A 23,914-nucleotide genomic window follows, 5' to 3' on the forward strand; every position below is an offset into this window, starting at 1 on the left:
ACTGCATTTAAAGAGACTCAGTATAAAGTGACAGACTCTTTTGTAAGAAATCTTCCTCGCCCATTGATACTCCCCTTCTCAGTGGTCCTTCTCTGCTCCTTTATTTTGTCAGCCTGTAGTCCTCAGTGTATGCTTTGTTTTGGAAGTTATTCAAGGTTAACTTACTCCTACCTGCCAGGTGACCGTGTTCTGGTCTAGTGATTTACAACCCAGGCCTGAGCACTGTATCCTGGGAGGAGTTCATATGCTCTTATACCTGTAAGCAACAGGTATTTCCCCAGTCATCCTCCAGGACGATCACATGAGAGATAGGCTCCACCTCCTGCATGAAACAGAAGCGCACACAAGTTTACAACAGGCCACCCTAGGCTGCCCCCTAAATTCTTGTGTTTCTTGCATCCTGCAAACACCGGCACTGGAGGGGACAATTCCCCAGTTTATTTTTGCCTGAAAAGTCGTTTTTTATCCACGGCAGGCATCCCTGGATACCTCCTTCACCCCCCCTGTGCCATAGCTGACGAGGCAGTCAGTTACAGGTCCTGGGGTGAAGGAGGGGAGGAGAGAAAACTCTCCAACTGTTAAGAGCCCCCTAAACTCCATGCTTGACGGGTAGGCTGGGCCATAGGAAGTTCTGGCAGTTTGGGGAAGGGGGTTCTGGCTATCATCTCTTCCCATCCTCACTTCAAGCTAAGTTAGGGAGGGGGAAAGAGCCATGAGGAGCACTTACTGGTGATCAGCAGGGCGGTTTTCTCTATCCTTCATTGACCGATCCAGCTCTATATCTTGGGTTATGCTCCTCAAATCCGGAATAGGCACTAGGCAGGAAAAAGCTTTACCTTACCTATGGGGGCTGTCCCTGCAGGCATAACCCCACACACTCTGCTACAGCAGCCAGTTTGTTTCTGCTTAGTTAAGGAATAGGCCTAGTTCCCTGCTGGGACTTAGGTCTTAGCTATTAATAGGGAAAATTGTTATTTTGTTTTTTTTTTTTATTTTCACTAGTTAGAGTTCCTAGAGAACTACAAGCAACAGCCGGCTGTGGTTTCGGACTGGATTCTAGATTCTTATGGTCTCCCAGCCTGGCCAACGAGCGTGAGCAGGTTATAGTCCAGAACTAGGCCTCGCCACGACAGAGCCCCGATGGATGGGGACGAGCCTGCGAATGGACAAGTCTCGCTGATACGGGATCTACCTGGAACGCCCTGAGTCACAGCGTATTCCCCTGGCTGGCAGCACCCCCACCCCGGGTGGGAGGTGGTCTGTGCGGAGTGGAGCCCACCTGGTACCATGGTAGGGTGAGTAATACTGTCTCCCCAATTCTCTGGCGGTCTCAGGGTGGATGTGGGCTCCCTCCCTGGAATAGTTGGACCTTCGGGGCTCCCTCGGTGCCTCTGGGATATTAGGCCTACCCCCTCCACTTTTCCCCTACCCATAGCAGGTCCTACCTTTGGGGGGGGGGGGGGATTGCGGCTGCAGTGGCTTTTTTTTCTTCAGGAGTGGCCTTGTCCTGGTGGGGGCCCTTCCTAGGGACCCCTCTGATGCATCCCGCTGTTGTTTTTTTTTTTATTACATTTTATGTTTGAAATGCAATTATGTGATACCATATATGTTGGATCAATCTGACTTGTTTTCATGTCTTTAGCCTGGCACTGTTTGTTTTTTACATTCCCTGGATGTGGTTCAAGCAATGAGGGTTTACCCGACGGCGACTGAGTCGTTCCGAAAATCGGATTCCTTATTTGTCTTTCCAGATGGAACTCGTAAGGAACAGGCCGCATCTGTGGCAACCTTTTTCCAGATGGATCAGGCAGACAGTGGTGCAGGCCTATTCTATTAAGGGTCAGGTTCCTCCTTTCACTGTTTAGGCGCATTCCACGAGGGCACTTAGTGCTTCTTGGGCCTTCCGTCATCAGTGGTACAGGTTTGCAAGCCGGCCGCCACCTGGTCATCTGTGCACACATTCACAAAGTTTTACAAAGTGGATGTACTTGCATCTGCGGATGCTGCATTCGGCCGCAAAGTTTTGCAGGCTGCTGTTGCAGAGGCTCCTGCCTATTGAGGGTGTATTTTTTTTTTCCCTGGTAGGTGAGCTCCAGTTGTTCCTGATTGAGCTCCTGGTTTACCTGGTTGGCTAAGTTTAGCCCCTTTGTTAAATATGTTTATTTCTGTGTTTTTCCCACCTCTCATGTTGATACTGCTTTGGAACATCCCAAAGGGTCAAAAAAGATATGGAGCTGTGTCTCAATGAACGAAAGAGAGAACTGGATTTTTGTCTTTCCGTAAAATCCTTTTCTCTGATGTTCATTGGCGGACACAGCACCCACCCCTTTTGTAAGTTGGGTTATGTATTCTTCTGGCACTGCTTGTTACAAAATTATAGCAGGAAGTGGGAGTATACCCCCTAGGTCTGCCCTATAGGCGTAGTTCATTCCTTTTCTGCCTAGTCCTACTCCTATGGAGAGCAGCATAACCCAAGAGTCAAAGCAGATATGGAGCTGTGTCTCAATAAACATCAGAGAAAAGGATTTTACAGTAAGACAAAAAAAAAAAAAAAAGTTTTTTTAGACGGGGCTCCTGTGTCCTGGTTAAGGGCTCTTACAGTGGGTACGGAAAGTATTCAGACCCCCTTAACCACTTCAGCCCCGGAAGATTTTACCCCCTTCCTGACCAGGGGGTATTTTGCGATTCGGCACTGCGTGACTTTAACGGACAATTGCGCGGTCGTGCGACGCTGTATCCAAACGAATTTGGCGTCCTTTTTTTCCCACAAACAGAGCTTTCTTTTGGTGGTATTTGATCACCTGTGCGTTTTTTTTTTTTTTTTTGATCACGCGCTATAAACAAAAAAAGAGTGTAAATTTTGCAAAAATAGCAATATTTTTCACATTTTTTTTATATGAAATTCCCCCCCAAAAAAATGTAAAAATCAAAATTTTTTAACATTTTCGGCCAATTTGTTTTATGCTACCTATGTTTGGTAAAAAAAATCGCAAAAAGCGTATTTTGATTGGTTTGCGCAAAAGTTATCGCGTTTACTAACAAAGGGAAAGATTTTTGTCATTTTTGTTGTTTTTTTTTAACGCGTAATGGCGGCGATCTGCGATTTTTTTTTTTTTTTTTTTTTTTTTGCGACATTGCGGCGGACAGATCGGACCCTTGACTGACATTTTTGACACTTTTGGGGTTACCAGTGACATTTCTACAGTAATCAGTTCTATACATATGCACTGTTACTGTAAAAATACACTGGCAGTGAAGGGGTTAACTTTTTTTGAAAGGGAGGGGCTATGTGTGTCCCTAGGGGCGTGCTTTCTACTGTGATTGGCTGTGGCTTCAGATGTATGAGGAGTGATCAACGGTTCTACATAGTAGAACCGTATGATCATCCTTCATACACAGGGGAGAATGACAGGCAGCTTGTTTACACAAGCTGCCTGACTTTCTCCCTATCCCCTGCCGATCGCAGAGTGGACGGCGGACATCGGGTCCGTCGGTCACACGCGCGCGGGGGCCCGTGACCACGCGGGAGCGCGCGCACGCTCCCTAGACCCTCACAAGCTAGTGACCTAGCCCTACGTCACTTTGCCTGTGAGGGGCTGACTGCCGACGTAGATCGGCGTTAGGCAGTCGGCAAGTGGTTAAATTTTTCACTCTTTGTTATATTGCAGCCATTTGCTAAAATCATTTAGGTTCATTCTTCTTCCTCATGAATGTACACATAGCACCCCATACTGACAGAAAAACACAGAATTGTTGACATTGTTGCAGATTTATTAAAAAAGAAAAACTGAAATATCACATGGTCCTAAGTATTCAGACCCTTTGCTGTGACACTCATATATTTAACTCGGGTGCTTTCCATTTCTTCTGATCATCCTTGAGATGGTTCTACACCTTCATTTGAGTCCAGCTGTGTTTGATTATACTGATTGGACTTGATTAGGAAAGCCACACACCTGTCTATATAAGACCTTCCAGATCACAATGCACGTCAGAGCAAATGAGAATCATGAGGTCAAAGGAACTGCCTGAAGAGCTCAGAGACAGAATTGTGGCAAGGCACAGATCTGGCCAAGGTTACAAAAAGATTTCTGCTGTACTTAAGGTTCCTAAGAGCACAGTGGCCTCCATAATCCTCAAATGGAAGACGTTTGGGATGACCAGAACCCTTCCTAGAGCTGGCCGTCCGGCCAAACTGAGCTATCGGGGGAGAAGAGCCTTGGTGAGAGAGGTAAAGAAGAACCCAAAGATCACTGTGGCTGAGCTCCAGAGATGCAGTCAGGAGATGGGAGAAAGTTGTATAAAGTCAACCATCACTGCAGCCCTCCACCAGTCGGGGCTTTATGGCAGAGTGGCCCGATGGAAGCCTCTCCTCAGTGTAAGACACATGAAAGCCCGCATGGAGTTTGCTAAAAAACACCTGAAGGACTCCAAGATGGTGAGAAATAAGATTCTCTGGTCTGATGAGACCAAAATGGAACTTTTTGGCCTTAATTCTAAGCGGTATGTGTGAAGAAAACCAGGCACTGCTCATCACCTGTCCAATACAGTCCCAACAGTGAAGCATGGTGGTGGCAGCATCATGCTGTGGGGGTGTTTTTCAGCTGCAGGGACAGGACGACTGGTTGCAATCGAGGGAAAGATGAATGCGGCCAAGTACAGGGATATCCTGGACAAAAACCTTCTCCAGAGTGCTCTGGACCTCAGACTGGGCCGAAGTTTTACCTTCCAACAAGACAATGACCCTAAGCACACAGCTAAAATAACGAAGGAGTGGCTTCACAACAACTCCGTTACTGTTCTTGAATGGCCCAGCCAGAGCCCTGACTTAAACCCAATTGAGCATCTCTGGAGAGACCTAAAAATGGCTGTCCACCAACGTTTACCATCCAACCTGACAGGACTGGAGAGGATCTGCAAGGAGGAATGGCAGAGGATCCCCAAATCCAGGTGTGAAAGACTTGTTGCACCTTTCCCAAAAAGACTCCTGGCTGTATTAGATCAAAAGGGGGCTTCTACTAAATACTGAGCAAAGGGTCTGAATATTTAGGACCATGTGATATTTCAGTTTTTCTTTTTTAATAAATCTGCAACAATGTCAACAATTCTGTGTTTTTCTGTCTGTATGGGGTGCTATGTGTACATTCATGAGGAAGAAGAATGAACCTAAATGATTTTAGCAAATGGCTGCAATATAACAAAGAGTGAAAAATTTAAGGGGGTCTGAATACTTTCCGTACCCACTGTATGTTTAGCCTTGGGTTATTTTCCCCACCCCTCATTTACCTTTTGGCACTGCTATTGGATGTCCCACTAGTTATGATTTATGGAACGCTGTGTGTGTCGATTAACAATTTTTGTACTTACGATTTTGAACAGAACCCTCCCCTCTATGGAGTTCTCATACTTCTAATACTGCTTGCTACTAATCTGATTACCTAGAGTAGAGAGGGGGTTTATATAACAGCTGAGGACAGCCCATGGGGGTAGCCAGGTGTTTTTTTGTTCTGCCTAGTCATAGTCTAGGAGGCAATATAACCCACTAGTTATGATTTATGGAGCACTGTGTCCGTCGATGTACTCAGAGAAATAGATTTTACGGTAAGTACAAAAATCCCATTTTCCCAAAGACTGTAATGGTGCAGAGTGCAAAGGTGAGTATCAGGGATGTGGGCAGATTACTTACAAGTCATTTTGCCAAAAAAAAAAAATAAAATGACAGATTATGTTTAAAGTAAATACTGGTACGCCTCAAAATTACTGAGAAAATATGCATTATACCTTTAGACCGGCACAGTGGTGCCACCACTGAAGTTCAAAAAGAAGAGGAGAAGAAATTCAAAGAAGTGGGTGAGGCCTTTACAATCTTGTCAGACCCTAAAAAGAAGGCTCGCTATGACAGTGGACAGGACTTGGATGAAGACGGAATGAACATGAGTGGTAAGTGCCTGCCAGGCATTGTGATTATATTTATTGGTTTTCCACAAGTTAGAAGCAAATTTTTTAAGTGTGGCTTTACCTCCAATTATACCTTATCTGGCAATAATTTTTAAGAGCTTTTTTGCGCATTTGCCCACATATTTAGAATTTTCTTTGGTTCAGGCATAGCATGGATGGACTTTAGTGCACTGCATTTCATCTGAAGTTGTAATGAGCTGCAGTATTCACCACCGGCAGTTACAACCAGGCTAAAATAATTCTTGCAATCTTTTTGTTTTTGGTCTGCATATTGTGGTACTGAAGTTTTTCTGACCGGTAAATATAGAAATAAAAGGCAGGACATGAACAGAGCAAAGCGAGTCATAAAACGATTTTGCATTTTCAGAGATCTCTTTTGACAGCCATAGTGTGTTGGGGTTAAGTTTGGTGTCAAATGTCTGAATATAAAACAGAACTACTTCTATTTTATAGTTGCGGTGCACGAGGCCAACGGCTGCACCTAGACGCTCACAGCCGCGGCAGTAATCATAAGATTTCTGCAGCTACTAGTATTATCAAATAGTATTATCAGATATAACAGATATCTACTACTCAATATAGTAGAGCAATATGTAATGAGAAAATGCTTTGATTGCCGTTTTCTATTTTTATATGTCTAGTCAGTGCATTTTATTTGCTCAGCTTACATCTTAGCTTACAGAAACCTTAATAAACCCAGGTTTTCCAAATGCTGCAACAATTTAATGTAGATTATTTGTACTGCAGAATCTTTTTGTCTTTCAACTGATATCCATTAATTTTCTTTCTGCAGATTTCGATGCCAACAATATCTTCAAGGCATTCTTTAGTGGTCCAGGAGGCTTCAGCTTTGAAGGTGAGTTTTTAGAAGCAGAATGTTTTGCAGATAATATAACGTAATTGTTCTTTTGGTTTTCGTCTTAATCTACAATCTTTCATATTTGCCCTGGCTGCACATTTTCTTCTTACATTCACGGGACAGTACTTTAATCATTCATTTTGATTAATGGTACGTCAGCCCTTTCTTGTCTCAAGTGTTCAGAAAACTATTAGACTACTTATTTCTGCATATTTTGGGCACTCTTTCTGCAGAGGAGTGTACACCTTAATTTCACCTTTCATAACGTGTAACATGTTATGAAAGGACTGGCCCTGCTTTGACAGCTAGCGGGGGATCTTCTCCCCCCACTAGCTGTCATAATTTTAAAAAGTTGTGGCCATGCGGAGCCGGCAGCGTCACTCATTTATAGTGTTCTGTGAATGGAAAACTACAAGTACCAACAGCCTTAGCAGATGTAGGCTTGTGGTTCTCAATGAACAACCAGGGTGCTGTGGTAGTTCATTGATTCTTCCTGCCAGCATGCATCGGTTTTCTCGTGCGAGGTACAAGCAAGCAGATACACTGACAGGTCTGCAGGAGACCTGCATGGCATCAGCGATTTGCTGATCACTGGTGCACTAGTTTACAGACTCCTGCGACCAAAAAATAAATGCATATTTTTTACCTGCAAAAAAATGTGCATTTATTCTTTGTCAAAAGGTGAACTTAAAAGTGTAATTGGACCCTCCTTTTAAAAATATACAGTATATCCTAACCGTACCTTAGACATAGGGCTTTTGTGGTCATATACAATAGGCTGTATGCAGGTTAACTTCAGACAATTGGACACTAGCAAATAACTTTGCTAGGGCATCGCTAGTGCACATTCCTATAACCCCAACCATTCCGTGAGACTCCAGGTTTTTGCTAGTGTCATTAGGTTATGGACCTCTTTTCTTTTTTTTTTTTGCTTTTTGAAAACATTTTTCACTAGACATTTCTATCAAGCTCTGACTGCTTATTGCCTTGGACTATCTAGAAGGTTTGAGGTTGGTACCCCTTAGTGTGTACCTTGTGGATTGTGTGGCTCTGCCTGTAATGTTTGCTTTGGGCACTGGGTCCTGTGTTAGGCACTCACCTTGGCACATTGTTGTAACTAGTGTATTTAGCCGCAGGGTTCGATACGGATCCAGGGGCAGTGGTCCATCTCTGTGGTTCCCAGACTCTGAAGTACCCTTCAGAGATATGTAGAAGAGGGTAGGGAAATGGCGCTGCCTAGTAAAGTAATTAAAGTGCTAGTGATGTGCTGAGGTGCTAAATAAATATGTAAAAATTAATAAATATATTACACTCTAGAAAAAGAAGGGGATGGTGCTATCAAGTGGTATAAGGATGATTTGATGTGATATTTAAAAAAATGTAGAAAAACTTATGAATCAAATAAATAGCATAAACAAAAGATATATGTATATAGAATACATTAACACATGGTGTCCCAAATCTCATATGTAAAGTGACCAGTGCAAATACAACTGTGGGGTGGTTTAACTAGTAAAGAAAAATATATAATTAGATATGAGGTATATACTTATAATATAAATCTGAGTGCAAATAACTAAAGTGCAATGTGTACTAATAACCATAAATGTTATGTACAAACATGGGACTCACGCAGTAACAGGATGAGTCTGGACCAAGGTAATGCAATTTATATTCCCTCTAAGTTAAAGTGCTGTGCAGAAGTGTTAATGACAAATAAATATTGGTGAAAGAATAAATAGGTGATAAATTGTGATCAAAAGAATGTCCCAAGGTGACCATATAGTTCATATATAACTATATAAAGGTGAAGTGGCAATTATGGAGATTCATGAATATAGGTGATTAGAAAAAGTCCATAAAAAACACAGCCAGTAACAATCTTCTAGTGTACACCTGTGGTGGGTGACCCCGTGGTGGGCAGTGAGGTACTCGGTGACCCCTCTAGTGAATCGAACACTCACCAGAAATACCCACCCCACACAGGGGTATAGAGCGGGTATAGATGGTAATCTAATGGATGGATCCTGGTGTCCTCCGCCGGTCCTCAGTATATACGTCTTGGGTGGTCCCTAGATGGGTCCCGTGAAATGAGGATTCCTGAGGGGAGGTGACCGGAGCCTAATAGGATCCTAACCAGAAGCAGTGGGCAATGGGGGTCCTGGGTCCACGGGGTGTCACTCGTGCCAGTAGAATAGGGGTACCAAGATAAGAGGCATATAGTGTAATATCGTTTGAACAGGGTTTATTTATCCATATAAAGTAGGAGAGGTACTCACAATTTGGCACGTTAAAACAGGCAGATAATGCTGCGAGTGGAGCGCGATGCGGTCCTAGCCTCGCTATCGATACCGGAAGTGATGCGACACGCTGTACGCGTTTCGTAGCAAGTACGTCTTCAGCAGCATCAGGTCACTTCCGATGTCCTCCCTCATATACATGCGGTTGCCAGGCAACCAAGTGTAAACAAGTCTACTCTATCGTCCGGAGGCGTGGTAGGGCATAGCGGACTCCAGTAAAATGGTGGAAGTGCTCACTATGGATCGGCTAAGGTACATACAAAAGGAAATATATGTATTTGAGTAGTGCCGATAAAACCACCCGCAATAAATGCATTTAAAATAATATCAATACCGAACCCGGATGTGGTAATCATTATACTCTATTCATATATGTATATTGGACCTGGGTCGGGACTAATATACATATATAATGTCCAATATACATATATGAATAGAGTATAATGATTACCACATCCGGGTTCGGTATTGATATTATTTGAAATGCATTTATTGCGGGTGTTGTATTTGCACTGGTCACTTTATATATGAGATTTGGGACACCATGTGTTAATGTATTCTATATACATATATCTTTTGTTTGTGCTATTTATTTGATTCATAAGCTTTTCTAAATTTTTTTTAATATCCCATCAAATCATCCTTATACCACTTGATGGCACCATCCCCTTCTCCTTTTTCTAGAGTGTAATATATTTATTATTTTTACATATTTATTTAGCACCTCAGCACATCACTAGCACTTTAATTACTTTACTAGGCAGCGCCATTTCCCTACCCTCTTCTACATTCCCTTATAGTTCTCGGACTATATTTTAGGGAGGCTGCCGCCTAAACATTTTAACACTATAACTTAATTTATACCCAATCAGACCACAAGCGCGGAGTTTCTATATACACCCTTCAGAGATATGCCCATTATGACAGGAAAAGCCTGGACCCCTATGCAACTCGGCAACATTAACAAATTAAGATTTACCTTACTTTAGACTGTTTCTGGCTATACACAAACAAAGCACAGTGCTTGGTACACAAGTACCCCACTGGGGACTTCCTTACTTTAGCAATGGCAGGTCACAAGCACAAAGAAGCTTGAACAAAAGGGCTGATTAACACACCCTCTGCCGATGGTATAAAGCAGGGGTGGGAAACCTGCGGTCCACACGATTGTTATGTCCGGCCTGCACAATCGTTGCGATCCGCCCCCCGTGCCGCTGTGTCAGAAGGAGCCGATGGCTCCGTCCTAACACTGGGAGTCTCCGAAAAGGGTGGACCTGGGACGCAGAGCAGTGCGCCTCGAGCCCGCCCAGTTGTGTGACAATAGCGAATGAAAATTCGCTATTGTCTCACGGATCCTCCTCCTCCTCCTCCTCCTTGGCCAATGCCATTGGCCGAGGAGGAGGCGGGAGGACTCGAAGAGATGCGGGGACTGAAGAGAGGGAGCCGCCGCTACAACAGGTAAGTCAAGTGCACTGGGGCTTGGCACGCTGTTCACTCTGCATTGTGGTCAATCAATGGTCAGTCTGCATTGTGGTCAATCAATGGTCAGTCTGCATTGTGGTCAATCAATGGTCAGTCTGCATTGTGGTCAATCAATCAATTGTGGTCAATCAATGGTCAGTCTGCATTGAAGGGTGCACGATGATCTCTGCATTGTAAGGGGGCACGCTGTGGTCAGTCTGCATTGAAAGGGGGCACGCTGTGGTCAGTCTGCATTGAAAGGGGGCACGCTGTGGTCAGTCTGCATTGAAAGGGGGCACGCTGTGGTCAGTCTGCATTGAAAGGGGGCACGCTGTGGTCAGTCTGCATTAAAATTGGGCACGCTGTGGTCAGTCTGCATTAACCACCTCCCATCCACACTGTAGCCGAAGTACGGCTGCAGCGCGGACTCACATTTTCGGGAGGCCGTCTTTAAACGGCCTCCCAGACACAGGCTCCCCGCGCGCTCCCGCGAGCGCACATCGGGGAAAATCCCTTGGACACAGCCGATCACATATCGTGGTGAATGGCCAATCACAGCGGCCATTCACCACGTTATCGGACCGTCCAATGAGAGATGATCTCATATGTAAACATATGAGATCATCTCTCATCGCCAGCGCTCCTTCCTCACACAGAGACTGCAGTGTGAGGAAGGAGAGAGACGATCAGCCGTCGGGGACAAAGAAAAATGTTATCGGGGCACTGATCACCAGTGCCCTGATTACACAAGGTACACCAAACACACTAACTGCCCACAGTGCCTGCCATCAGTGCCCCCCATCAGTGCCCATAGTGCTGCCAGTCAGTGCCCATCAGTGCCTGCTCATCTAGGCACTGATGAGCACTGACTGGCAGCACTATGGGCACTGATGGTGCTGCCCGCCAGTGCCCATCAGTGCCGCCCGCCAGTGTCCAGCAGTGCCGCCACTCAGTGCCCAGCAGTGCCGCCTCTCAGTGCCCAGCAGTGCCGCCTCAGTGCCCAGCAGTGCCGCCTCTCAGTGCCCAGCAGTGCCACCTCTCAGTGCCCAGCAGTGCCACCTCTCAGTGCCCAGCAGTGCCACCTCAGTGCCCAGCAGTGCCGCCTATCAGTGCTCATCAGTGCCGCCTGTCAGTGCTAATCAGTGCGGCATATTAGTACCTCCTCATAAGTGCCACCTCATCAGTGCCCATAAGTGCAGCCTATCAGTGCCGCCTCATCAGCGCACATCAGTGAAGGAGAAAAATTTATTTATTTTCAAAATTTACTCGCAGAAAATAAGAAAAACTTTTTTTTTTTTTCAAAATTTTCTGTCTTTTTTCTTTGTAAAAAAATAAAAAACCCAGAGATGATTAAATACCACCAAAAGAAAGCTCTATTTGTGTGAAAAACATGATAACAATTTCATATGGGTACAGTGTAGCATGACCGCGCAATTGTCATTCAAAGTGTGAGAGCGCTGAAAGCTAAAAATTGGTCTGGATGGGAAGGGGGTTTAAGTGCACAGAAGGCAAGTGGTTAAAAGGGGGCATGTTGTGGTCAGTCTGCATTGAAAAGGGGCACACTGTGGTCAGTCTGCATTGAAAGGGGACACGCTGTGGTCTCTCCGCATTGAAAGGGGGCACGCTGTGGTCAGTCTGCATTGAAAGGGGGCACGCTGTGGTCAGTCTGCATTGAAAGGGGGCACGCTGTGGTCTCTCTGCATTGAAAGGGGGCACGCTGTGGTCTCTCTGCATTGAAAGGGGGCACGCTGTGGTCTCTCTGCATTGAAAGGGGGCACGCTGTGGTCAAATATAACAGGCTAATTTTTAAGTTGATCATTTTGTACGGCCCCCGAATGATGTTACAAAAATCCAAATGGCCCTTGGCAGAAAAAAGGTTCCCCACCCATGGTATAAAGGAAATTCAAAATAACACTTGGGGATGATAGCTGTTGCCCTGTCCCGGAGCAGTGTCCTATTATGACACTGCTTTCCCCCTATGATTCTAGTCCATAATGTGGCTTATCTGAAAAAGCAGATCTTTTTACGTTTTTTCTGCTGATTTTTTTAATTCTTAAGAAAATGTATAAACCTTTAATTTCCAAATGTTAAACACTACACTGCCTCTCTTCCCCTGACGTTCTTTATGAATAAGAGATAAGGAACCTCCTAACATGTTTGAGAATGAAATGGAAGAATGCGAAGGGGGACACAAATGTTACAGTGGAAGCTGCAGAGTATTTTTCAACCCCTTAATTTTATAAGACAATGGCTTTTTAGCAGTTGCTCTCCGTTAACTCACTGATTCACATGGTGCGAACTTGCCCTTGAACCTGAATCTCTACACCCCAAACAAGCTGCTGTGGGCACAGAGAGGCTGGCAAAATTAAGACCTTTCCTATCCACACACAAAATATGCAGTGCTAATGAATGATCCTGATGCAAGCAATGCTCTATATTTGGTGCACAGAAGAAAGTTGCAGGAGCACCTTTCAGATGAGAATGCTGCTTCCTGTGTGTAGCAATAGACTACAACACTAAATTAAATGTTAACCATTGGCCACACGGAGGTGATGTCAGGATCATTCATTGGAGCCAAGCTGTCCCAAAGTGTATAATGTATTGCTTGTCATAGTGTTCTGATCAAAGATCTGGTAAGTGGCGGAGCTACCATGATCGCAACAGATGAGCACTGATAGGTGACACTGACAGGTTGCACTGATAGTCATTGATGAGCACTGATATGCGGCATTGAGGAGCACTGATAGGTGGCAATGATAGGCAACAATGATGAGCTCTGATAGGTGGCACTGATAGGCGGCACTCATAGGCTGAACTGATAGGTGGCATTGATGAGCACTGATAGGCGGCATTGTTGAGCATTAATAGGTGGCACGGATGGGCACTGATGAGCGCTGATAAGCTGCACTGATAAGCGGGATTGATTAGCAACGGGCGGTATCACTGATAGGCGGCATTGATGAGAACCGATAGGTGGCATGGATGGGCACTGATTGGCATCATTGATAGGTGACATTGATAAGAACTCATAGGTAGCACTATTAGGCGGCACTGATGAGCACTGACAGACAGCACTGCTAAGCTGAACTGATTCATAGGTAACACTGAGGGGCATTGATGAGCACTGAAAGGCAGCACTCATAGGCTGCACAGATGGCAGGGTTCGTACGGTCATGAAAAACCTGGAAAAGTTATGGAATTTTAAAATGGCAATTTCCAGGCCTGGATGAGTTTTGGAAAATAATTTAACCCACAAAGTTTTGGAAAAGTCATGGAAATTTGAGAGAAAGGCGCCACTCAGTGTAGCAGATGTAAATAATTTTATTGACACATATTAAGACATTACATGGAGGTGTAAGCATCTATCTTCATAGCTCGGTGTCCTTCTGGGTCCGCAGTGTTTCCATCCCTGAGGCTGGCCAGCAGCCAGGAGAAGACACTAAGGGAGAACCAATCAGGGGACTCAGTCAGATCGAGGCAGCAGTGAAGTGCATACCTCATTGATGACGCAGAGGGACGGTAACCGGTTTCAGAGCATGCGTGAAACGCTCCTACAAGGTGCGGTTCACGCATGCTCCGAAACAAACCGGTTACTGCCCCCCCCTGCATCATCACATTCATGCGGCCCTCCAGTGAGGTATTCGCTTCACCGCTGCCTCGATCTGACTGAGTCCCCCGATGGGTTCCTAGTGTCATCTTTCGGCTGCTGGCCAGCCTCAGGGATGGAAACACCGCGGACCCGGAAGGACGCCGAGCTATGAAGATAGACGCTTACACCTCCATGTAAGTTTTTTTAATATGCGTCAATAAAATTATTTACATCTGCTACACTGAGTGGTGCCTTTCTCTCTTTTCTGCCTGTTCGTGGGACTGTTGCTTCAGCCTAACAAAGAGCTGCCCTCGATGTAAGCGCCGCATTTGTGCATCTGTGCCATCCATACCAGTCTGACTGCACCTTATCCATCATGACTGCCTGAACTGAAGCTTTATCCCCAAGCAGGAGCGCTCATCAAATCTTTTTCTTTCTCCAGTATATTCAAATATAGTTGATAATATTGGTTAAATTACAATAGTTAACTTTCGCGCGATCTGTCATGTGACGCTCTCTGCGTGGGGTAACCTTTTTTACAGTCTATGAGGGTAACGCAGTTTCAGCTAGCGTTAGTGTGTAGCAATGCCAGGGAAATGGGTGTAACATGGATTTTCTTCTTATTTAACATGTATACATAGACATTTCATGAAACATTAGGTCATGAATATTTACTTAAAGTCATGGAAAAGTCATGGAATTTTATTGGTAAAAATGTGTACGAACCCTGAGATGGGCACTGATAGGTGGCATTGGTGGGCACTGATAGGTGGCACAGATAGACATTAAACACTGGTAGGCAGCACTGATGGGTGGCATTGATGGGCACTGATAGGTGGCACAGGTAGACATTAAACACTGGTAGGCAGCACTGATAGGTGGCACTGATGGACACTGATAGGTGTCATTGATAAGCATTGATAGCTGGCACTGTTAGGCAGCATGGATGAGCACTGACAGGTGGCACTGATAGGCTGCACTGATTATCAGTGTAAACAATGTACTGACAGTCTTGCTAGTTGACCGCTCTTCTTTCCTCACACAGACACAGCATAAGAGGAAAGGACTGCGGAAAGCCAGCAAGTCTGTGGTCTCTGCTGTGATTGGCCTTTTACAGTGATCTGTGATCATCCGAAGGACACAGCAGTCACAGAAAGCTCTGGATGCGCCTCCCAGGGGGGGACGCGGGAGGCAGGGTTCTGTAAGGATGCCCGTGGACGGGGGCCCATCATGGTTTCTTGCACTGGGGCCCTGAAAGTTCTAGTTACGCCTCTGGATCGGATTGTACAAATCTTATCTGCCCATCACTAATAAGAGTAAAGATTTTGCTGGTTTGAATGATTTGTTTAGAGATACCCTAATGTTATGTAGTAATAGTGAAATGAATTGTACAATTACATTGTAGCCTGTATGACTATCTTACAATGGAAAAGGCCTTAAATTCCAAATGAGCAACATTCTACTAGAATATTCCTCAACTTGTTTGCTGTACATTACTAAGCCTCCTACCAACAATAGTTTGCAATAGAATGCCCTCAATCAATTTATGCATAGCTTTAAATTTGATATTTCTGAGAAGCACAAAGTTAATTGCAAAATATGGGACTGTTTAGTAAGCATTTTAGGTTATGCAGCTTTTTAGAGTGACTGATCCATTTTTATTTTAGGGTACTTTCCACTGATACTTTAAGCCTGTGAGCCAGTAAGCCAAAAAATTCCTTTTAATGAGAGTAGTTTAGTTTTAAGAATAATTTTAGGTAACCCACAAGACTAAGGCTTGAGAATTTATTGGAAATACATTATCCTTGCTGGGAAATAATTTTCTAGGACACTTCCCATTCTTTATAATTGCCTCACTATATTTTTGATCTGTTTTTTTTTTTTTTTTTTTTGTATCTGTGCCTTAATCTTTAATGAACACCGGGGAGTTGTAGTGGGGCAGAGCTTGTTAAACTCAACTCCATATCATATTAGATAGGCGGGATCATCTGTCAGGTAAAAAGGTTCAATAATAAGAATTTCATGCAGGAAAATGAACAGAAAAGGACATTTTAAGAATTGCGCATGGATATACATGGGAATGGAGCTAGCCAAACCTTTCTTAAAAATGTTTCCTGTTTAATTTTCCTAAACAAAGCTATCAATATAGGTTTTGAAAAGCTCTCCTGTTTGACAGTTTATATGCCTATCCATTGTTGGAGTTGTGAGGGATGAGCATTATGTGTGTATTTGTACTGTACATCGATGTAATGTGCAGCTGCTTCAATTCAGAGATTCCCTTCTCTTGTCACCATTATATGAACAGTGCACATTCTGTACTCTCCCTGCATTGCTGCTCTTGCAGCTCTTGTCTATGAAAGGAGCTTCATACAGGGACAGCTGGTGACAAGCAGAGAACTTTAAGATTCATTACAGTGTTCTATACACTGTACCAAGACTGCTTTACACAAGAGATATCTTTCTTTCATGAATAGTTTGTGCATGGTGTGACTTCTCAGAGCTGCAGGAGTTGCTTTCCAGAATAAAGAGAACATTTAAAGTGTATGTAAACCCTAACAAGTTTTAATATATGCTCCCTTTTGGTCTATAAAGTACACCTTTGCGTTTTGTTAAAGCGGTTTAAGAAGTATATAAAAATACGTGTCAGAAATTGTAAGCTGTTTTGTGTTTGTTTCCTGTGTGATATTAGTCTTTTGAGCCCCCCTAGTTCTTATCTTGGGGGACTACAAGATCTTGGGGACTACTTATGGAAGAGTAGGGTGGGATTGAGTATTTTGGCAAAAGAAAACTGGGCAGAGCTGATGCCACTCGTTCCTCAAAAAATGCGGTGTGTTGTCAGACAACTGATTTGTATTTCTGTTGGATCAATCAGTGTTTCCTTTTTTTCATTAAGGAATGCAGGATTCTGTAATTTGAGACAATTGGGTTATAACCCATAAGGTTTAAAACACTAGCAAAGAAAGTCATGGTCAGACAGATATAGCCCCTCCCACTCCCAGTATTCCTTAAAATTATGGTAAAGTCTTGTGGTTTTAAAAAAAAAAAATAATAAAATGTTATACTTACCTGTTCTGTGCAGTGGTTTTGCACAGAGTGGCCCGGATCCCCCTCTTCTCGGGTTCCTCTTCTCGGGTCTCTCTTCTCTGCTCCTGGCTCTTCCCTCCTGTTGAGTGCCCCCACAGCAAGCAGCTTGCTATGGGAGCACCTGAGCCGAGCTGCAGCTATGTGTGTCCATTCAGACACCGAGCTGCCGTTCGGCCCCAGCCCTCTCTCTCCTAAATGGTTAACTGACTTGATTAACAAGTCAGTGGCGCACTGCTGCTGTGTCTCAGCCAATTGGGAGGGAGGGTCCTGGACAGTTGAGACTCGTGGACATCTCTGGATATAGATGGGGCTCAGATAAGTATTAGGGGGTGCTGGGGCTGCTGCTACACACTAGGCTTTTTTATCTTAATGCATAGAATGCATTAAGATAAAAAAAAACTTCTGTCTTTAACACTCCTTTGATTTTCTTTTAGTGTCCTAGGAGGATAGAACAATTTTTCTCTATTGAGATATCATTATCCCCTTTTTTACTAGTCCTGTAATTTCTCTAATTTTATTAAGGTGTTTTTTTCTTCAATCAGTATATCATCTACAAACTGGGCTTTCCATACAGCTTTCTAGATCAACTAAACATTGACGATACCTTGGAAGGCCATATTCTGACCTGGTGTCTGATGATTGCGGGACCTGCCTGGAATGTGTCCTTTGGGCATCAAGCTCTGATAGCTGTGCCTTCCAGTATTTCAAGTACTATTAGCCGCAGAGTACTTTCCAGGTTCAGATTTGTGGTATATGGCCTTACAACATTCCCTTTACCTAAAATACTTTAGGCTTTATTCTGGATACAACCCGGGCCAGTTTTTCTTGCAAAATTCTCTAAGAAGAATAAAAAAATCTCTAAAATCTTGTACTTTGATCTTGAGATCAAAGAAACATCCCATCAATCTCCTTCTCTCGACTGCCCTACCCTGTTTCCCTTCCCTTCCCAAATCATTGAAGTGGTCATGGTGGTTACATTGTTCCTTTATTATCACTCAGAAGAAGTAAACCTCTGTATACTGATTCTATTTCATTTGATCATCCTCTAGTTGTGTTAAAGAGGTTGTAAACTCGTTTGTTTTTTTTTTGTTTTTGTTTTTTTTTTTTTTTTTACACCCTGCAAGAGAAAGACATAATGAGCTAGTATCATTATGCAATACTTACCTTAGAACGAGCCCCCGCCGTGCCGCTCACTCACCTCTGACGGGCAACATGTCCAGTCGCCCGTCTTCCGGGATCGCGGCATCCGGCCATCTGATTGGCCGGAGTCGCGGTGACGTCACTCCCGCGCACGCGCGCGGGAGCCGACAGTCACGGCACGGGACTCTGAAGGAACGGCACGATCGGCCGTTCCTTCAGAGCGCATGCGCCAGTGACGTCACTGGCGGCATGTAAGGTAAATATCTCCTAAACGGTACATGTTTAGGAGATATTTACAATACCTATAGGTAAGCCTTAATATAGGCTTACCTACAGGTACAAGTTGTAGAGGAGGGTTTACTTACTCTTTAAATTAGTGCGGGGGGCACGGGAAGGGCATGGTGGCTTTTTATTACTTATATACCTTAACTATAGTATATATATTTTATATGCGGCCCGAGAAAAATTCTCTACACTCAATGTGGCCCAGAGAAGCCAAAAGGTTGGACACCCATGAACTAAAAGGATCAGGATTTTTTTTTTTTGGTTAGGGTTTCAACCACTTTAGGAGCGTCATGATGACATGACTGTTTTTGAATAAATGTAAATTATTTTGCGTACCGTAAATAAGACACCCCCTGAAAATAAGCCCTAGTGTGTTTTTTGTAGTGAAAATTAATATAAGACCCGGTCTGATTTTCGGGGAAACACGGGTATGTACCTCTTCAGCCAAGCATGGAACAGCCTTGACAATGGGGAAATCTTTCTACCACAGCCATGGAGAGTGAGAACAGATGCCAGCCTCAATCCATCACAGTTCAGGAAACATGGTTACCTAGAGAAGCAAAGGGGAATCAACATCCTGGAGTTCAGAGTGATAAAACTGGCTTTGAATCACAGACCACCTGTCTCAGGACCCCCTGTTCTATCCTGCTTCTTAGTCACTGGCTTTAAAGGCTAAGTCCACTTTTTGAAAACAAAAATCAATGCACTTTTTTTTGCCGGAAACTGAGTGAATGATGCGGTTTTGTGTAGGGAGGCACCGAAATGAAAATTTTGGGCCGAAACCGAAAATGCAGGATGCCCTTGGCCGGAAACCGAAACCGAAAATTACTTTTTCCCCAAAAAAAATTTGAAATGGATAGAACAGGGGCATACACCAAAAACAGGCAGCGACGTACACCTGTCGCTGCCACCCTGTCACAGTATATGTACTGTGATGGGTTGGCAATAGGTTAATTTAATTACCAATAGTATTTGTATTATGAAGCATGAAGGGTTAATGTATTGTCACTGCTGGTCACTCATCTATTAGTGATCGACCAGTGGCAGGTAATTAACCCCTATGTGCTGCATTAGTGCAACCATTGTTAATTAACACTGATACTGGTTGCACTAATGCAGCAAAAAAGGGTTAATTACCTGCCACTGATAGATGAGTGACCTGCAGTGACAATACATTAACCCCTCATGCTTCATAATACAAATACCATTGGTAAGCTGCCTCAGCACCCCTCCCCCCACTGCCTCAGCGTCCCCCTCCTCGGGTGTCCTGCATTCAAAAGTCCCGCCTCTGGCCGGCGGCACCGCCTCTCAATGACGTCCCTACTACGATCTGTGCATTATGAATGGACATACCAGGCGGGGGGGGGGGCGGGGCGAGCAGCCGCTATAGATAGAACTAATGTGATCCTTCACTGTCAGCTCAGCACGTCTATGTGTGAATGAGAACAGAACTGAGCTGACACCGGGCGGGGGGGCGGGCGGAGCGGCCGCTATTAGCTGTAACTGTGAGAGCTTCACTTCCTTGTCAGCGGAGATACATGCCTGTCAGGGAAGTGAAGCTCTCGCATAGTTACAGCTAATAGCGGCCGCTCCGCCCGCCCCCCCCCGCCCGGTGTCAGCTCAGTTCTGTTCTCATTCACACATAGACGTGCTGAGCTGACAGTGAAGGATCACATTAGTTCTATCTATAGCGGCCGCTCGCCCCGCCCCGCCCCCCCGCCTAGTATGTCCATTCATAATGCACAGATCGTAGTAGGGACGTCATTAAGAGGCGGATGGCCGGCCAGAGGCGGGACTTTTAAAACCTGCCCTGCGCTGCGCCCTCCTCCTTCCCCACGGCGGCCATATTTATTTTCGGCACTGTTAACCCATTATCGGCCGAAATGAGATAGGCTCATTTTCGGCCGATAATTTCGGTGGCCGAAATTTCGGTGCATCCCTAGTTTTGTGGACAGAGCCCCACATTACTTCGCTGTTTTCAAATTGCTGTCGTGGTGGGGGTTGATTGGGGGGAAAAGGTGCAGATGCTGGAAAATGTTCCAGCCTAAAAAGGGGGTGGAGTAAGTAACGTGTTTCAAAGGGGAACTTATCCTTTAATGGTATGGCGGTTGAAACAGGAGTCATGGGGTTCAGGGAGTGTCTGATTCTGTCATTTCCACATTGCTCATGGCCAGAAAAGCGACTTCCAGAAAAATTTCTACTTTGACTGGTGTGAACACAGACATTTAAATCCCAGAGTTTTCGCTGTGACTTGTATTTTGACCTAACTACCCTCTTAAAGCACAGGTACAACCTTGTGCGTTTTGTTTGCAAAACCTCTGGCCTAGTTTTCCTTTGTAAAAACCTCTATTCAAGGTGTTTCTTGAATTAGACCTTCATTACAGAATCATTGGAACCCTAATTTGGTCCTCTGCGATATTGAAACCACCCTTTGAACCTATCAGGGAACTCTGGATCTTTCCTGCAAAATGGCCTTCTTAGTGGCTATAAGGTTTGTCAGATGTGTCTTATCATCTGAACATCAGGAGTAGTTTGTTTTGGGGGTTGTTTAGTGGTAGGTCATGGTAAAGGCAGCAAATATACTGCTAAAGTTCAGGAATTTTTTATTTTTTTATTTACATATATTATATTTCGGGCCCGTTTTTTCCTTTGATACATAGAAAAAAAAAATCAGGTGATATCCACAAAATCAAATGAAAGTCCAATCCTGTCTTAGAAAAAAAAAAAAGAGTGTAATTCACCTTTATACACCAAGTTGTTGCAAAGAATGCGTACAGTTTTCCTAACACACCTCAAGGTTACGATACTGTTTTTAGGCATAAGACTTGTTTTGACTTTCTTCATTAATGTGTTAAAACCTAATCTGTACGTTGTTAAGATATTGACTTGTATGTTTCGTTTTCTTTTTTAGCTTCTGGTCCAGGAAACTTCTTCTTCCAGTTTGGGTAACAGACCCGCGCACACATCTTCCTGTCCATCGTCCCCTAATATCCCTCTTCTGTTCAAGTGTTTTAACCCAGAAAAAGGACTTTATTTAATCAGACTTCTCCACAGCATCAATATGTCTCTCTGTTTATTAGAGAAGTGTTTTTTTTTTTTTTTAAATATTATTTTGAATCCATCTCAGATTAAATACCTCTCCGTGTGCTCGTGTGCGAAGAAAATTTTGAATGCAACATGAACGAAAGTTTCAAATAAAATGTAAAAGCCTGACGAAATGTGGGTTGGCATTTTGTCACAGCCAGGTGAAATCTGCACCATCCTTTTTGATGTTTGGGTGGGATTTGGGAAAGTATGAATCATTCTGCCTAAAAAAAAAACCTCTGTGCATATTGCTCCTGTGATGCTTTGAGTCCTCTGGAATTTTCCGTAGGCAGATTTTCGGTTATCACACTTTGGAAACATGTATGCATGGACACAGGTATCTATAACCCACAAAAGTCTGTGGATTAACCTGGAACTTGTACATATCTTTTGCTCCTTCAAAACTTAGACTGCTGAGTGGAGCAGATCACTGGAGACAAACTTCCATTATGACCAACCAGATGAGTGGATGAATTTCTATGCCATTGGTCTGCATACACTTCCTCTTCGCCCATCCCATTTACTGACTTCTTGCAACTTTCTGGTCTCTAAAGGAGATTGCTGGTGAAATCTGGAATTGCAGCATGAACATTTGAGTTTAATGACATTCTGTGAAGATCTGTATATCTAATGGTCTTCTCTCCATCGGGAAAAAGGGGGTTCCATTGCTGCTTTCAAGGGGCTTTGAAAGGGGGAGCCCAAGCAATGTAGACAGTCAACACAGATTACAGTCACCAATGTAATATACTATTAGTAGCATTTCTTAGTGTAATCCAGCACTGCTTTTATTGTACATGAAACAAAGGAACTGTACATTCCTTCCAAAGTGTTACTACCACCAACACCTAAAGTAAAATATGTGCGTTGAGGATCACAACAATCTAACTAAGGTTAGAACAACTGTCAAGGTCTTTATTGCAGTCTGTGTTTCTAATTGGCATATAAATCATAACTGTTCTGCTAAAATTGGGTTTAAATTAGACAGGAATAGAGAATATTGGACTCAATTAACAAAGCTAACGCAACAGCAAAGGGATAAAGTTTTCGGAGTAAGTTAGTTGATCTGAAATATTACAATCACATGGGTAAAAATAAAGATCACAATCCTGGTATTAAAGCTTTGTGAGTTGAACCTAATGTGTATCACGGAGTAAGGCCTCTTGCACATACATGGAAGTAAAAAAGGAAAAAAAAAAAACTTTTTCACTGATGTGAACGCAAGTGCATTGTTCTCTATGGGATAATGCATACTGGTGCATAAAGATCAGTAATACAGCGATGAGTACGGAGCCAAAAAATTTAAAATTTTACTTCTGAGTGCAGTCATTTTATTTGTGTACATTGCAACATATGCAACAAGAAGATGATGAAGTAGTTTACACATTTATACACATACATACACTTATACAGCTATACACATGTATACGCAAAGCCTTTACAGAAAATATTTCTCAGGATCATTTTGTTACCAAGATCCTAAGTATAGAAGTCAGTGTGCAAAAGGTCTAACTTTGCTTTTAATTTGATTGTTTTATTTATCCACCCTACCGAAAGGAAACATTGGGTCATTGAATTTATAGGAGGGGATGCAGATCATCATCCTCATATTAAATTACAATTACAGAGGCTTAAATAACATATTGCAAATGTATGTGAGCTTGATAAAGTTATGAGGTCATTCCGATCTGTTAAATGCTCTGCATTACTTTTAGGTGCTGGTGGCAGAGGGCTCTTTAGAAGAAAAACACTGTTACATTGTGTCATATACTGTGAAAGGAGGAACCCTCTATATTGCTACATGGAGCAAATGGTGTTATGTGCAGTACCATTTCATCATTTTCCAACTCAGTCTAACTAAATGTTTTCTGATTGGTTGCAGAAGGGTTGTTTCACTTTTTACATCACTGCCCATGACTTTGGCATGGTGGAAAAATTATAAAACTCAACTGGATTTTGTTTATCTGGCTTAGACTTTGTGTTTGTAAAAAAAAAAAAAAATTAAACATTGTAATTACATTGGCTGCAAAAAAGTAAAGCAACACACACACACACACACACGCATTTGTACATTAGGATTCTATCTTTTGGAGAGTTTTAGTAGTTAAATGTCAAAGCTGGCAGTTGGATTACAGCTTCAGGAAAATAAATGCTGCT

At 43.5% G+C, this 23,914-nt stretch overlaps 1 protein-coding gene across 1 annotated transcript in view; it reads left to right on the forward strand.

Annotated features, from left to right (window-relative positions):
- The window catches only part of DNAJC7 (DnaJ heat shock protein family (Hsp40) member C7), a 178,448-nt gene extending 156,049 nt beyond the window's left edge, over positions 1 to 22,399 (forward strand). Inside the window, exons 12-14 of the mRNA XM_082271507.1 lie at positions 5,788 to 5,940; positions 6,752 to 6,814; positions 21,588 to 22,399. Coding sequence (XP_082127633.1) covers positions 5,788 to 5,940; positions 6,752 to 6,814; positions 21,588 to 21,625 — 254 coding nt within the window. The 3' untranslated portion in view covers positions 21,626 to 22,399. The remainder of the gene's footprint in view (positions 1 to 5,787; positions 5,941 to 6,751; positions 6,815 to 21,587) is intronic.
- The last annotated feature ends 1,515 nt before the right edge of the window (positions 22,400 to 23,914 follow it).

This window comes from Pelophylax lessonae, assembly GCF_965119305.1.
Source record: "Pelophylax lessonae genome assembly, chromosome: 11".
NCBI classification, from domain to species: Eukaryota; Metazoa; Chordata; class Amphibia; order Anura; family Ranidae; genus Pelophylax; species Pelophylax lessonae.